The following is a 16,255-nucleotide window of genomic DNA, read 5'->3' on the forward strand; positions in this document are numbered from 1 at the left end:
ATGTTCTCCTGCTGTGTTCTTGCAATTCTTGCAATCTCAGGACAGGGGTCTCATTCTGGCAGGTAGTAGAAACACACAGACACACAGATGTTGCTGGGGAAGCAGATGTCGATGCAGAAGTAAATCAGTCTCTCTTTGGGACCTGCAGGAAGAGGAGAGAGGCTCTGGTCGGTTTGGTGGAATTTCTTGAGTGCTGGGATCAATGGCGGAACCGCCGCACTCTCCAAGACCCGTTCCTGTTAGTCACCGTAACTCCAGAAAAGGTCACAGGGGGGGTGCTGGATTAGGTTTCTCACTTTGCTCTTTAAAGACCTCCTCACCATGTGCTCATGTACTTGGCTGGTTATGCAATACACACCTTCCAAATGCTCCCATATGTGAGTTCTTACAAAGAACAAAAGTGACCTGAGGTGACATTTACTTGACTTAAAGCAACCTTAAGGTACTTAAAGCAACCGTATGTAGCGATTTTACCTTAGAATGATTTTGATGGTACACTGACTGTAACAGGAAGAACGGTGTCTCTGTCATTGCCACTCAATCCCGGCCAGAACGTTGCTCCTGCACTATGGAACTCTGGTGGAGCTGCACAAGACCTTTCTCGAGAGCTGTGTAACACTGTGCAACTGTGTCATTTTTGAGTTATATTTGTGTAAATTCCTGTATTATTACTTATATCTCAGTCCACATGATTCTTTCACTTCCACATGTCAGCAAATGCATGTGTACAGCTCTCCATGGGTAGGAGCGCAAAGCCTGATTTGTATTTACTGCAGTGGTGTAAAAGTGATTTTTTTTTTGCCCATTAGCAAAAAAAGTCCAAATTACGCACAATGCTGCTGCTTAAAAGGTTATTTTTATTAAATAACATATATAAGTAGATAACAATATAAGATAATAGTAGATAATAATACTTCTACTTGTATGTTTATTGAGAAAGGAATTGGTTCAGCTCCCAAGCTGCTTTTCTTTCCTCTTAACCATCATTTTCATGTTTTAGCTTGAATTTAAGCCAGAATTATCCCAAATGAAAGGAACAGCTCTTAATAAACTTCAGTTCCTGTGGTGATATAGGATGAATTTACTGAAGTTCCTCAGCCATTCTACAGGCAACTCAGTACTTAAGGAGTTTTGGGCCTCGTGCTTAACCTACTCAAGTTATCTGCTAGGATAGAAGCCTTTTATTTTAGTGAACTACTTTTACTTGAGTATGGGTTCAGGCTTAGTACTCACTGTGGGTGAGACTAATAGATGAAATACAAAAAACAGACTAACAGGACTCTCCATAAGGCAGATCTATGTTGTACAGGATCTTAGTTTTGTTTCAGAAGTGGGAGCTATGAAGCTGAAAATACACCCCTCGTCATTTCTTCAAATGGTAAACATCTCTTTTCTTCTCATTTTGATGAATATTTTTGAATGTCCAATGGTTTTAGTTCTTCACTTTCCCTGTAAAAGCATTCAGCCAGTGTGGATCTTCTCAGAACTTCATAGAAATGGAGGTACGCCCCTTAAATAAAAGGTGCCACAAAGGGTTCTGTAAGCGCTGTCTTAGAAGAATCACTTTCGGCTCCCTAAAGCCCTAAACCATGTTGGTTGTGTGTGAATAACCTTTCAAAGGTTTAAGAGATCTTCATATAATGAAAAGGCAGGATTGCTCTAACTGTTTTAATCCAAGGCCTCGAAACTTGATCATTGTTCTATGATATTACAGTTAAACTGTTACGTAGCACATTTTAAAGGCCTGACCATTCTTAGCTTGACCTAAATGTTCTTTACCAAATTTAAAGGTTCTTCACAATCACATATTTCTTTGACAAAAATGGTTCTTTGTAGGGCATCGCTCAAAGAACCATTTAAAGCACCTTTATTTGTAGGAGTATAGAGGGTCTACACTCTAAAAAGGCTCACGCATCTTGCATAAAAATGGTTCTCTAAAGAACCGTCCATTGAAAATATTTTTTTCAGCAACCTAAAAGAGGTTCTTTGACGGTCTCGTGCAAAGAACCCTTGTTGGCACTTTGGTGTTTCCACATATTAGTGGCGGATATGTGTAAATCAGCTGTGAGTGGTGGCAGTAAGTGAGATCTTTAAGACTTCAGCAGTGGAAACTAGGCCTGTGGCAATGAGGATCTCACCATCAGCTCTCCTGGTCCAGTACACAGGTCCCTGCTGACAGAGGTCCTGCAGCGGCTCCTGGAGTGTTGAGGCTTCCACACGACTACCAGCCAGAACGCCCAGAAACTCAGTTTGAGTCTCGTTTCCCACCAGCCAGACCTGACTCACCTGTAATAACACACCACACACAGTATCTTAATGCATATCAGCGCAAGCAAAAATTACGGCTCCATGATGTCAAACAAATACATTTGCTGGCAATTCTTGAAGGCATAGTAATTGCATCTTCACAGGCTTTGGTGCTGTCGTCCAACACAAAAAGATGCATTTGTTGTTACGGCATTCACTCTGCCAAAAGATCAGATCAGACATAGTGGCGTAATGCTCCGGTGAGCATGGTAACAAGCAGTTTATAGCTATCAGTAGCTCATTGTGCTCAAAAATAGAGATATTTGGTCTAAAAGGGGCTATTGAATAGGATGAGGCTTCTCTTCTGGTGAGCAGATTGAATTACCCAACATTTTCTAATGGCCTTAGTGAAGTGCAATGATGCAAAAATCTCACATCCCTCCAAGGCTTTAAGTGGTCTCTACCTGGACAGGGATGCACGTGGAGTGAACTGTATCAACCCGGCCATTCTGTGTGGATCATAACCCGCCACAGAAACACCTTGTTAAGCGCTGAGAGAAGTGTGTCCAGCACAGGTCTCCACCCTGTTAACGGAAGGGCCCGCTTTCTTCCCAGTAGTGACTTATAAGAGGAAAAAAGCCAACAGAGCGGCCATTGTGCACTCTGTGGTCCCATCCTGTAACGGGATCCACGGAAGGCGGATCAGATGTGCTAAGGAATTCAGACAACAGCTAGGCCAAGCTTGCCTGAACCTGTGCGGTCCATTACTCCCTTTCTGGAGTCACGGAGGAGAACGCAGCCAAAAGAGCTCTCTAATCAGCTCAGGAGCACTGGGGTGGCGCTGTGTTCGAGTGTCAGTCAACCCGCCGGCTAGCAAAGCATAGCGGCATTTAAGCACGGATGCATAAGGGCACCGACCTTGCCGGGGTGGGCTTGATATACTGCAGGATTTCCGTAGCTAAAATGCTATGGAGGCTCTGACCTTTCACAAAGTAGGAGTTGTGAAAAGCCAATTGATGGTGGTGGCGACTTTCTGCTATTTGCTATTTCCTATTAAAAGCTACTGCTGTTTCACACATTTTTTTAACAACCTCTTTATAAATGGCCAGGTTTTGTTACTGTCATCCGATATGACAGAATACTTTCAGCCAATCAGATCCTGTGTGGTCCTATACCAACTGCTGTTAAATATAATAATAAAAAAGTGGTTACCTGTTGCTGTGTCTCATTGAGAAGGACGTACATGTTTTCATAGTCGGACGTCTCCATTTGGCGAAGAAAGCAGGTCTCCTGGTCGTCAGGCTTGTAGCATATCAACCCCTGATTGGGGGAAATGAGGCCGTGAGGACTTTGAAAGCTGCTAACCTGCTCAACGTCTTAAATTGTACTACAGCTGTGAAAAGGAAGTCTTACATGTTTCATGTCAAAGAGTACTGTCGAGGTGTGGTTGGTCTGAGAAGTCACATAATACGTCACTATGTTGTTGTTTTTGTCCACTAACGCAGACTGATTGATCAGGGAGGCCGGACGGTCAGGAACTGTGGTTCGGACAACCTGCAACGAAGACTGTTTGGGGTTTGTTGTTGAAATGACCGCATCTCAATTTACAATTCTGATCTTAAACTCGGAAGATGAAGTGAAATTCAGTAGCTTATGAGCAATATGCTAATGCTAATCTTATGCTAAGGGAATACCTAATTTCTTACCTGGGTGTCTGGCTGCAGAGCTAACTTCCCAGTGACGACAAGGGCAATGATAATGATGAGCAGAGTAGCAGTGAGGCTGCCCCAGAGCACCTTGTGAGGAAACCTGGAGGAGCCTATGGGGCCACAATGCTAAGACGAGACCACGGAAAACATAAGGGTCACATGAGGAAGCATTCTGTGCTGGAAGTCTCTCCTCTACTTTAGTGCTGAGATGTTTTTAATGTGTGAAGCTACTTGGTTTCAAATGAGCAGGCCATAGTCTTGTAGCAGTTTTACAGATTCAGGTTCTCCATGTTCTATGGTCCTTTGGAGAAATGCTAGAACTACTACTATTGGTTTCTTAGAGAAGCCTTCATATAAACACCCATTAAAGTTCAAACCGAGGTTCCTTTTTGGATAGAACCGTAAGTCTAAGCCATTTAAGAACATTCCTAACAATTACCAGCATATCTTCTGCTGCATTCTCTAATAACCACACTGTAGCAGTCTCATTTAGGCAGAACACTGATTTGTAAAGGCATCTTCTCAGAATCTCACCATGCATTGCGGGTCCTCCAGACTGGTTTCTGAGCGTTTCCAGCACCTCACCATTCTGCATCTAGTTGCTTCGCCTCACAGTCTCGGTCTCTCCCTGCTGTGCATCAGGCTGTGCTCATGACCAGGACTGACCAAGTGAGCCTGCTGTATACCTGCCCAGCTCCTCACTGCCATTCTTCAACTCCCCCCCCCCCACCACCAACACCCCCCCCCTCATTCTCCACACTCAGTCAGTCAGTCCCACACCAGATAGTCCAACCCATTGGCTGCTACCCCACCCTGGACAATGGACAAAGAGGAGAGGCAGGCTTTTTTCCCCCACTTTCTTTTTCTGTGGACAGGGCATGTCATCGCAAAGAGTCGGTTATTTTACCCATCCATTGCTGTTGCCCTGTAGCTGCCGACTGCCCAAGGTGACTTTAACTTTGGCCACTGTAATGATCATGGAAGCGGCGCATAATGACAGGTAATAACTCAAATCTCTTGACACAATCACTCAGGCGTTTTAATAAGGGAAAATATGCTTGTTTATTTGATCTCCATTTAACGAACACTTTGTTCAAGGCAAGGCGTCAAACTCAAACCGTCACATTCTGAAGGAGTTCCAGTGACTGGTGAAGGGAACATGATGGAAACCAAACTGCAGCCAGTAACAAAATCCTGACAAGAGCACCTTAAGAAATGTGTTTAACATTGTGTGGTACTGCTCATGCCTAGAAATCACTCTAAAAGTCTCTTAACATAGGCAATAATATAGTCCATTAACAACCAACAGACCATCTAGTCCAGGGCTCATCAGTCTGGGGCTACAGGTTTTTCATTCCAACCAAGTAGAATCACAACTCATTTAACTAAACACTCATTTCAGGGCTGAGAACATTTAATTAAACTAGCGTAGATGCTTCGGCTGGATTGGGATGAAAGTCACGCTGGCCCTCTGAGGATTATACTGGTGACCACCCCCCCACTGCCCTCGCCCTCACCCATCAACTCTGTTGGAGGCCTTTGTTTGTTCCAGTGCTTGAGGTTTCAGGTACATAAGAGAACATACGAGTGCATTATATGTTAATTTTGCATCCAATTCTTGTCAAATACATATAGAGTTATAGTGTAACTCAATATCAATAATTGAGAGAAATCTGGAAGGGAAGAAAGACTATGCTCACAAACATGACCACAATGCCCTAACACTGTACCTGGCACAATGTACAATGATCAAACATTGCCATTATTCCAAAGAATATGGAATATGCAAAGACAGAGGTAGACCCAGTTGATGGAGCATATTATTGGTGACAATGTATAGCAGTGTCTTCAAATGTAGGCAGCATACAGTACTCCACTGAAAATGCTATGGATGGGATGGATGGAAGTCTATTAACACTCAGTCCCTTTTATTAATCCTCTGTGTTTTCTATCAAACAAATCCCTCTTCTCAACATTACAAACCAAACAACTCGTAATTATAAACATAATTCATCTACACGAACTTCTGGAAGAAGATATTAAACATCTGCTTTGTTCCGTGAACTTCACCTCCGTCCAACCTCTTCACCACGCGCACTTGTAAAGCCCTGATAAATACTGCTATTTATCCTTGTAAGGCTGGTAAAATCTCTGCTATGCTGTCAACATAATAGTCAGGCACCATTTTTTGGCGCTCCGGACTGCCGCTCCTCTGGTGAGCTTCTGCATCGGCCACCGTTGACACGCCGGTCAGGGTCAGCAGGGTTTTCAGGCCGCAGTTGGAGCCCAACATTATGTCCGTGTCCAGTCTGTCCCCAACCATGAGACACTTGCTGGGGTCCAAGCCAAACTGGTTGGCCACGCATTCGAACATGAAGCTGCTGGGTTTCCCGACCACCTGGGCCTGACGCTGCGCCGCCGTCTCCACGGCCCTCAGCAGGCAGCCGGTTCCTATTGGATGAGAGGTATTCAGGTCAAGGCATTGTTCGTTTATGTTAATTCACTCCAGCGGGGGGCAGAGGTGGGTATGACCATCACTAGATCTGTTGTAAACATGCTTACTTGCCTCCAACAGCAGTGCTAGAGCAAGTGCTACAAGAGCTTTGGGGCAAATACTCAAGAACGGATAGAGTATTTTTATATGTCTTATATAAAAATATATATGTATATGTTTTTTATGTCTTATTACTAATGTACTGGGGGCATCTAACTACAGTGGCATTCAGCTACAAGACCACTAGTGAGGTCAGGTAGTGATGTAGGAGGAGAAATTCTGAATCACATACACCAGTCCAACTCATCCATTTATTGCACTATATGCGCACGCACACACACACAGCTCGTCTAGTCTCGATAGAGAAGTATTGCCAATAGAATAGGACTATCTGGAGCAGATAAACATGAACCTATTGGCACCATGCCTAATACCAGGTATGGGCTAGAAGGGTATAAAGCCCAAAGAGCAGTGGAGCTGTGTTCTCTGGAATGACGGTGCTCCATCCAGCACTTCTGGGATGGGTTGGCATGGCGATCCTCCAACATCCTGACCTCACTGATGCCCTCGCTGATGCTGAATGCAATCAAAGCCTCTCAGCAATGTTTAAAAATCTAGTAGAAAGCCTTCTTCCCTGGACAGTAGAGACAGCTACTCCAGCACAAGCAGGATTACCCTTTTGTAATATCAGATAAAGTTTCGAAAGTTATATCAAATGAATTCTATGAGTTTTTAATAGATTAATCCATATATATCATACATGGGCTGGGGGTCTCACCTGGCACTGCTTTACCCCCTTCCAGGGGCAGCCTAGTGTCCGTGTTGGTGCCCACAAACTGGCACCCCGGATCGCAGAGGTACTGCAGCGCCCTGTTCAGCTTCATGTAGCTGAAGTGCTCGTCGAAGCCCACCAGCACGGCTTTGACCTCCGGGTCCAGCGGGACGTTGGCCCACTCGCTCTGAGCTCCGGACACCGGGTCCGGACCCACACCGACCTGCTGGATGCCCAGCGCCTCCAGCTCCTGCCTCATGGCGTGGCTGCCGATCAGGTAGACCTTGCCGCTGAGGCGGCACACGGTCTGGAGGTAGACGGCCGAGCAGTAGGCCGTGCCGAACACCTCCTCCTCGCTGGCGTCGAAGCCCAGCCTGGCCAGCTTGTCCGCGTACATCCTGCGCGTCTTGGTGCTGTTGTTGGTGATGAAGAACACCTTCTTGCCGCTTTTCTTCAGCGAGTTGATGACCTCGGGGGCTCCGGGGATGGCCTGGTCCCCTCTCCAGATCACACCATCGCAGTCGAAGAGCACGCTGTCCACGGACTCGAGCAGCTGCCTGACCAGGGCGCCGCTCAGCCGGCTACACTTGGACACAGCCATTAGAGGAGAGCGGTGGTTTGTGCCCTTCCTCACAGAGACACAGCGAGATCAGACGTCCTGCTGAAGTTGGTAGAGCTCGGGGGGGCAGGGCGGCGGTAGCAGGAGCAGCAGCAGTAGTAGTAGTAGTAGTAGTAGTGAGATCTCTTCTTGTAGAAGTTATTTATTCGCTAGTCTGAGACACATCCCGACTTGACCTTATTGCATTAGTCGTCCCTTCACTTCCGCACCGGCTTAAAGAGACAGTGAAGCTAAATCACACCAGCGCTGCGTCCAGCACGCCCTACAAGCCAAAGCAGCACACCGCCATTACTGAACCACTCAGTACTACAGTCACAGAGACCACAGAAACGAGTCATGGCACAGTCCTGGTCCAGGCTTACTACTGCTACTACTTCTTTTATTATTATATATTTAAAATAAAATCTTACAACAAGATCTCTCACATACAGGAACAGCACAGCAGCACAGTCAGGTCCATAAGAGCAGTGGAGCAGTGGGACTGTGTCCTCTGGGATGATGGCTGGTGCTCCATCCAGTATATCTGGGATGAGTTGGGGAGTTGGGGATGAGCTGGGGTGGTGATCATCCAACATCCTGACCTTACTGACGCTCTTGTTTGCTGAATGCAATCAAATCCTCTCAGCAATGCTTCAAAATCTAGGAGAAATCCTTTCCCGGACAGCCGAGACAGTAACTCCCACAAAAGCAGGATAGACCTTTTTGTAATACCCCTGATTTCAGAAGAAAATGAATGAGCCAGTGTTCAATAAAAACATGAAAACATATATAAACATAAATACAAAGTTTTTGCATGATGACAATGTTACATTTTTCCTATTAAGGATAATTTTAGGAGCTTTTGGTAGTTTAATCACACATCTATCATGAATACAGATTATCTGTGTTTTTGTGGTTTAGGACAAGGCTGAGTTTCCCCAAAAGTAACAGAGCACAAAGTCCATTCTTAAAGGGTATTGGGAGCATTACACGGTACAGTGTAATTCCACTAATACAGTGGTTCCAAATCCTGGCATTTGAGAGCTCGGAGCAATTTACTGTGTTTCTCAGTATCACAGCTCTGACATTAAAAACACTCATACCTAGCTTTTCATTAATAGTCTCATTAATGCAGATATCTAAATGGATCCAGGCTATTTGAAGGGTAGAGGTTTCCAATTTTTGGAGTAAATGCTGATCTTCTGTCGAGTTGCCCTAAATAATTCATTGATACCTGCAGGATTATACAATCTTGGCTTACAGTTATGACTTACTCAAATCATAACATTCAAAAAGTGTGAATTGCTAACCAAATAATAATAATAATAAAAAAAATAAAATAAATAATAATAATTTACCTTATTTTATATTCTCTGATATGGTGATTTAGGCTATCCAAACATCCCACCCATCTTTCTGATAACTTTCTCATATGGCGCTTTTATGCTTTTTTTTTAAAAAAAAAAGGCTTTTTTTAGGCTTTGAGGTTTTTAGAGGCTTCAGATTATTCTACCTGTGATTATATTTAGGCAGCTTTATCTATAAGCATACACTACAGCAGCACAACTCGGCATCCGTGCTTGCAGCAGTCACTTTGCTGAGAGCGATGCAGAGTTGATTCATGCTCTAAGGTGATGCTGTAAATGTAGTTCATTGACATCTATATATCTATATATCTATATCTCTAATATATATATATATAAATAAAACTCTACAGCATTCTTGATAAACCAGGGTGGTCAACACAGACAGATTTCAAGGCACTTGTTTAATATTTTTTAGATAAAAAAAAAAACCCCAAAAACATTTATTCCAAACTACTCATCCAACAAACCAGCACGAAACATAGCATATAAAAATATAGTTAGGGGAGGGGTGGCGCGACGCCACGTTTAACAGAGCCTAACTGTCTTTCTTCCGAGTTGGGCATGAAGGCCAAAAGACTTCTCGGAGATTTCTGAGAATTCCCTTGTGGTAAAAACCTTGTACTGGATTGTAGGAGGTGTGGGAGTGATGTCCAGAGTCAGGGTGGCAATGCTGACAGCTGTGTCCTTTCCGTTTGAACCATTCGTTGGAGGTCTGATTGACCAGAGCCAGATAACAGTGAAACATGGAATATCCCGCCAGGAGGAAAAAAACAAAGACCAGGAAGCCGAGCATGAAGACTATCCTGGGGAAGGTCAGGAAGAGGTGCTGTAGAGAGAATGTGGAGAACTTGGTGTCAGTCAGAGCTGCAAATTGTAGCATTATTCAAACTCAAGATGTGTAATGCACATACAGCATGTATAGGATTTTAGTTTTCCAGGGCCTACAGTACTAGCAATTAGGCATGAAACAACTGGGGGGAGGGGGGGGGTAGTCTTGCTGCCATTACTACTACTACTCATGGCGTGGCATGTACTACTATTACTTTCAAGGCATTAAGCGAAAGCTGCTGAGAGCAAAATTATGGAAACTATGGTTGAACCTGGATCTCGCTGAAGTGCTAATAGGCTACAGCATCTGCACAACAACCACTCTTGAAGAAAGCAGAGCTTGTTCCATATGGTCTCATCACAAATGTCACTGTACTATTTAATAAAGTAGAAGATCGCTCTGGATAAGAGCGTCAGCTAAATGCCGTAAATGTAAATGGTTTCTTTAGAGTGCTTTTATAATGGGTTCTTAGACATGTGATAATAGTGGAACCATTTTTCCTTTTTGCTATGCAGAATCATTATTTTATATAATCATCCTTAGAAAACCAACCAAACAAAAGAAAATAACATTTTAACCAGGCAAAGAGAACCACTTATAATTTAAACAGTTCTTTTTAGAGTCATCATGCTTTAAAATAAAACCTAAAGCACTACTGAACATTAGTCATCCTATGCAGCTCTGTAGGTTATTTTATTAATTAAATTATAAAACAAAAAACATGTAAAATAGAGTATAGGCAGTACAGCACCTATAGGACTACAAAATACTGAGTTAGCTTTTTGTCTATGAATTGAATACATGTTCTGTAGTTATGAGTTATGCTGTCCTACCTCTACTCTGCTTTGGTTCCTTATACCCAAAGCTCTTTTAGAAGGAGAAAAGCCTGTCTACATTTCATAAAACATATGCACTGAAAACTGAAGAACTGGACTGAACACTAACCAAACAGTTGTGAGGTCAGAGATTACTGCGGTGATTGGCAGAGTTGACGTACCTGTACTACGAAAAGCAGTCCCGAAGGCTGCTGCCGTCCTTGCTCATCGATGTAGCGTGCATGCATGAGGCCAGATCGCAGAGTCACATGAAACAGCATGTCCGCGGTGAGCACTGCCATATCGCCTGCCATGGCACAGACGCTCAGCAGGTACAGCAGGAAGTACCTGGTGTTCTGAGCACCAATGCAGTTGTTCACCCAGATGCAGTGGTGGTCAAACCTCTGGACGCACCGGTTGCAGACCCCTAAACACAAGATGCAGAGTTTTAAAGGAATGTTCCTGCATTTAGTCCCTAATCGCTCTCTGCTGCACCTGCACTGTGCTATGCTGTGCTGTCGATTAACACTGACCTAAGCGAGTCATTGGGTAGCATTGACTGTACCATGTATTCAGAACTACTGTTATCGTTACACTCTAACACTACAGGCCTCAGGAGGAGGATGTATGGAGTTCTGTCCAAATTCCCAACAGCAGAGCAAACCAACGAAAAAATTACTCCTGCATGCTCTGAACTTTGTGGTGTGATCAATCAGGGGACTGTTAAAACCCACCAGAAACCAACAATTCTTCTACACACATAGAAAATCACCACAATTACTGCTGTTGCAGCTATGTGACCATATGCTACAGATGTAAAGAACAGAATATGGGTCAAAAACATGTATGAAAAAGTGAGGGGCTAGTAACAAATGGGAAAAAAATATATACTTGTATATACTAATATACAATCTCTCTGAAGGTTCTAGCAAATAAGTCCACGAAGCCAGCCAAGCTCAATAATGAGAACAATCTTCAGAAGTAACGTTTAGAAATCGGCACACTGTCCAGTAGCTTAGCAGATTGGAAAATGCCAAAAGCAGCACATCACTGGAGAAGAGCTCTTCCTTACATTTGGACCACTGGGCTGTATTCACAAATAATCTGTGGATGTATGGAGAACTACATTCCCTGGTTGCAGAAGGTTTGAGAACCTCTGCTTTAATAAACTTCTACTTACTACAGTGTTTGGATCGTGCAGGTTTCACAAACTGGCATGTTGGGCACACCGTTCCCTCCTGAAACAACTGCTCATCATACTGGTAGACTTTCAGCTGAGCTGCATGGTTTTTCTTTGTCAGTGTACCTGAGAAAGGAAACAAACCTTAGTAGGAATACCAACGCCAACTGCTGACATTTAGCATTAAGAAGGTTAAGGAACCCAAGAAACACATGCCAGAAATATACCATTAATTCAATGTATGTACTTTGAGCTGTTTTCTGAAGGGTGCATATGTGAACACCTTCTAAAAGTGCCTATTTTAACTGGAAGGTGGTAGAAGGCTATTTTGGTAGAAGTTATTTTATTGGTTGTTTTATAAAATGCCTTATTTTTTTGGTGTGTTTACACTTGAGGCTGTCCAATTAATCAAAACGGACATTCAGAACCTCTAATCAATGTAATCTCGCCCCCTTTTCTTCTTCTTCTAATAATTCTGTTATCATGTTCCTCACTGTGTGTTTATGTACTGTCCCCTTAAAACATACTACTGTGTGTGTGTAGTCATGTGACCCCCCCCCCCCCCCCACTCTGCAACATAGAAGCTCAAGCAGCTTATAAAATCTAGCATTAATCTAAAAATAAATATTAAAATAAATATTAAACTATATTGGGTTTGTTTCATTTTAGTCCTGTAATTTAAAAAAAAATTTTGTTCTTGTCCTGATTAGTTACATCAAAACAGTCTGAAGGGCCCAGTAACTTAATTTAACATAACACAGCATTTAATTTAACTTAACGCAGCATTAAATTTAGCAGAAAACAAACTTTTGCCATTATCTCATAGATATAATAATCACCACATTTCAGATACACTGCTTTCATACCATTAAAACTGAAAATGACCATATTGACAGTTTGTCAATGTCACTGTACAGCAGTACTCTATGTGGTTTTTCTACTAGGAAACAGAAGGGAGGATGTCTTCCACTTACCTGGATCTCTGCTACAACACAGGTAAAAGATGTAGGACTTTAGTGCCAGGAGGACATATGGAACAGACGCATTGACCGTCGTAGTGTCCATTTCCAAGCAGAACCCAAAGACCTCATAGGAGTATTCTGCATACACAGCAGCCTCCAGGATAAGGTGCAGGTAGACGAAGAAGCTGTTTCTGTTACACAGGAGAAAACACCACCTGTCATTGATACGATCAATAAAACAGCACTCCTCTTCAATACTAACGTGCAATAAACAACACTGTGAACGGAAATTACACACACTAGGCATGAGAAACGCTGCATTCAGGTGATTTACATTAAATGTGTTCATTCTTCTGAGGTCATCCAGGAATGTTGTAAGACACAAAAGCCCAAGCTGTTCGGAAGCAAGTGTTGGTGCAAGTGCCCAAAGATTGGCCAATACTAACGCATGCTGGGGAAGTTGCGGTGATTTCGATTGTGAATTTCTCAAGCTGAACACGAGGCACTACTACCTCGTATTATGTACCATGTATTAATTATTACATATCTAATTCAGATCACTGAACAGATAACGTTAGATTCCGAAGCGATTCTTACCTCTGGTGAAACAGCCTGTGCAGCGTCCTGTGGGAAAGGTTCTGAACGCATTGTGGGATCCAGGGTGAAGCAACCTACAATATATAAGTTTTCAGAAATTACTCAGTTTAAAATTTTTTCAGCTATTATTAAGTAACTACTTTAATTATCAGAGAACTGCTGTGAAACTATGCATGCCATGTGGCAGATCCTATATCTGTAAGGGGTTCATTTCAGTAAGAAAAGCTGCAGTACAGTGGGCCTATACCATGTACTCAGCTGTTTCTTGCTGTTGTATGTTTGGGCTGTGTGCATGCCACACCACTAGAGAGCTCCCTAAATGACAGAACTGTACTCATGTAGTTAAACACCTTTTAATGGCGTCTATAAGTAGCTTTTTGTGGTCCACCAAATGTAGGGATGAAATCTCCATGCCACCCTGACAGCATCCACTATAACGCACGGGGAGATCAGCGAAGAGCCATTTTTCAGGCGGGCTTTAGATTCAGAATTTTAGAAAGTGAAAAACAACCTTTAAAAGCTGTGTGTCATGATCTGACCGACTATAGGGCCAGTTGTTTCCAGTCACAGGCCATCAGCATTTTCAAAATCTGCTAAATCTTGGTGGCTGGAAAACTCAATATTGAGCTAACTATATTTTTCCTCTGTTGCAGGTTTATAGTGAACTTTTAAAACAGCATTATGTGAGAACTGATAATGTAAAGAACTGCAAAACAGCAAAAATGGAGATGCAAGGGTTTTTTGTGACAACGCCAATATAATAAAAGCAAATATAAGAATATGACTGATTCATTTCCATTTTTTCCTTTTTTCTTGCTGTATGAAGCATAATAGAATATGAAGAATAATAGAAGACATGAAAAACACATGTCTAACACATAAAAAAAAAGTTGTAGCCGTTAAATGTAATCGGACGGCTGAACAGACGCCTGTCTGTTGGAGTTGGAGTTTTCAGTTTCTAACCCTGGTGGAGGGTTTAGTAACATTGTTGAATTTCTATCATAAATCATTCACGACTGTCCGTTTATTAGCGTACCGGGCTATTGATGACAGGGTTGTGGGTTCAATACCCGGGCTCGGCAAGCTGCCACTGCTCGGCCCTTGAGAAGGCCCTGCACCCTCCCCGTTCCCCGGGCACCGCAGTGATGGCTGCCCACCTCTCTGGGCATGTCTGCTCATTGATCACTAGTATGCATGTGTGTGTGTGTGTGTGTGTGTGTGTGTGTGTTCACAGCACGGGTGTGTTCACTGCCTCATCTGTGTCCAAAACAATGAGTATGAATATGGTTGTCTGGTCTGGTCTTAATTATTTGTAGAGGCAGAGCGCCACCCGGCGGCCACCCCAGTGCTTTACCTGCGTGAAGGTGTTGAACAGGCGTCCAAAGGGAGTCTGCTGCTGCCCGGAGTATTTACACACAAGCCCGATACAGGTCAGCACGACCACCACGTAGATGGAGAACAGAGTCAGAAAGTCCATTCCTGACTCGAAGCGCTGTTGAAGAAAAAGCCAGAGGGAGACAGTCAAGAACCCAGAGCGGGAACCGGAGCTTGAAGCTTGGGTGTGGACTCAGAGTTAGTCAGCTAGTTAACTGAAGTCAGTGTCAGTGGTCTGAATAGCAGTTCAGTCAACATAACCCTGCACAAACCCATTAATTCACTCTGAATTCACGTGAACGAGCTGATGACCTGAGCACACAGAGCTGAGCAGGCAGCTAACGCTAACATCAGCCAACCCTGTCTGACAGGACCGCCATAACCCCATCTCTCCCAGACTAATTCAGCCCATCATTTTAAACACTTCTAGTTTAAACATTAGACAGACTGAAAGTGCAACCTCTTCTTCATCTGCACATCATCATCATCATCATCATCATCATCCTCAAACCTTCCCTCCTCCCGCAGCGCCGTTTCCTCATGCCTTCTCCCCGCAGTGACGAAGCAGGTATAAACAGGAAGCCCTTGGCTGAACGCCGCCAATATAAAAGTCACCAGTACATACATGTTGAGATTACATTTATTATTAATATTGATAATAAGAATATAATAATAAAAATAAGAAGATAATAATGTTTTATATTAGTTATATATCTCATAAACAAATTAAAAATTTCCCATATCTTTTTTTATTTATTTTGCTATTTCGGCCATACAATAGATTTTTAACAAAAAAGTTGAACATATAATAAGCATAATAATATAAATATTAGATCATATATTATTTTTATATAATATATATTTATAATAATAATAATAATTATTATATGTTTTCAAAACATGTATATGGATACTAGCCATGCAAAATCATACTTTTTGTTTTTAATTAAACATTCTGTGTTAAATGTTATTTCATTTTGTTTTATTTGGAAAATTGGAAGATTTCCTGCCATATGTTGCCAAAATGGTATTGCTAAACAATTGGCTTTATGGTTTCACGCAGGTAAACCTTTATGTAAACTTTATTAAACTTAGATAAACTTCATTTAACTCGTTCAATGTGTTTATTTGATCGGAATTCCCAAGGTAAAGCGCTGCACAGACTGCCCCCCTGTTTCTGGGGGTCCTGAGGATCAGCTCCACTGCTTCCCCTTATTTACGTATCAGAGCTGCTCTAGCTGGACCTGCAGGAGCAGCATCCACAGCACAGGCTCAGGTTGCCATGGCTGAAGTTGAAGCTGGAGCTGCAAA

The 16,255-nt window shown here is 42.9% G+C and overlaps 3 protein-coding genes across 5 annotated transcripts; all 3 read right to left on the reverse strand.

Moving 5' to 3' along the window:
* Positions 1-50: 50 nt before the first annotated feature.
* Positions 51-4,544, reverse strand: bricd5 (BRICHOS domain containing 5). Its single transcript, XM_072667977.1, has 6 exons — positions 4,491-4,544; positions 3,954-4,082; positions 3,661-3,813; positions 3,460-3,567; positions 2,139-2,286; positions 51-142 (listed from the first exon to the last, which is right to left on the reverse strand). The coding sequence occupies exons 1-6, from the start codon at positions 4,542-4,544 to the stop codon at positions 51-53; spliced, it is 684 nt and encodes a 227-aa protein (XP_072524078.1).
* A 449-nt stretch (positions 4,545-4,993) lies between these two features.
* pgp (phosphoglycolate phosphatase) lies at positions 4,994-8,205 on the reverse strand. Its single transcript, XM_072667379.1, has 2 exons — positions 7,229-8,205; positions 4,994-6,407 (listed from the first exon to the last, which is right to left on the reverse strand). The coding sequence occupies exons 1-2, from the start codon at positions 7,821-7,823 to the stop codon at positions 6,082-6,084; spliced, it is 921 nt and encodes a 306-aa protein (XP_072523480.1). The 5' UTR covers positions 7,824-8,205; the 3' UTR covers positions 4,994-6,081.
* A 1,368-nt stretch (positions 8,206-9,573) lies between these two features.
* On the reverse strand, positions 9,574-15,495 carry zdhhc4 (zDHHC palmitoyltransferase 4). 3 transcript variants are annotated; one of them, XM_072667378.1, is made up of 7 exons: positions 15,456-15,495; positions 14,925-15,062; positions 13,571-13,644; positions 12,986-13,164; positions 12,012-12,137; positions 11,014-11,258; positions 9,574-10,013 (listed from the first exon to the last, which is right to left on the reverse strand). In XM_072667378.1, exons 2-7 carry the CDS (start codon positions 15,045-15,047, stop codon positions 9,723-9,725), a joined length of 1,038 nt encoding a protein of 345 aa, XP_072523479.1. In that variant the 5' UTR covers positions 15,048-15,062; positions 15,456-15,495; the 3' UTR covers positions 9,574-9,722. The 3 variants fall into 3 exon arrangements, with proteins under 3 accessions (XP_072523479.1, XP_072523477.1, XP_072523478.1); XM_072667376.1 differs by having other exon boundaries at positions 15,405-15,494; XM_072667377.1 differs by having other exon boundaries at positions 14,925-15,494.
* Positions 15,496-16,255: the final 760 nt, after the last annotated feature.

The sequence above is a fragment of the Salminus brasiliensis genome, chromosome 22 (assembly GCF_030463535.1).
Source record: "Salminus brasiliensis chromosome 22, fSalBra1.hap2, whole genome shotgun sequence".
In the NCBI taxonomy this organism is placed as follows: domain Eukaryota; kingdom Metazoa; phylum Chordata; class Actinopteri; order Characiformes; family Bryconidae; genus Salminus; species Salminus brasiliensis.

Bases quoted from the DNA above. Each gene is read 5' to 3' on its own strand.
- pgp (XM_072667379.1), bottom strand. From the start codon at position 7,823: ATGGCTGTGTCCAAGTGTAGCCGGCTGAGCGGCGCCCTGGTCAGGCAG. The intron at 6,408-7,228 runs GTGAGACCCCCA...CTCATCCAATAG, and splicing joins AGGGGGTAAAGCAGTGCCAG to GAACCGGCTGCCTGCTGAGG.
- zdhhc4 (XM_072667378.1), bottom strand. From the start codon at position 15,047: ATGGACTTTCTGACTCTGTTCTCCATCTACGTGGTGGTCGTGCTGACC. The intron at 12,138-12,985 runs GTAAGTGGAAGA...TTCCTTTCTCAG, and splicing joins GTGTTGTAGCAGAGATCCAG to GTACACTGACAAAGAAAAAC. The intron at 10,014-11,013 runs GTACGTCAACTC...TTCTCTCTACAG, and splicing joins GACTGCTTTTCGTAGTACAG to CACCTCTTCCTGACCTTCCC.
- bricd5 (XM_072667977.1), bottom strand. From the start codon at position 4,544: ATGGTGAGGTGCTGGAAACGCTCAGAAACCAGTCTGGAGGACCCGCAA. The intron at 4,083-4,490 runs GTGAGATTCTGA...GTCTCGTCTTAG, and splicing joins TGGAGGACCCGCAATGCATG to CATTGTGGCCCCATAGGCTC. The intron at 143-2,138 runs GTGAGATCCTCA...CTCTTCCTGCAG, and splicing joins CTGGACCAGGAGAGCTGATG to GTCCCAAAGAGAGACTGATT.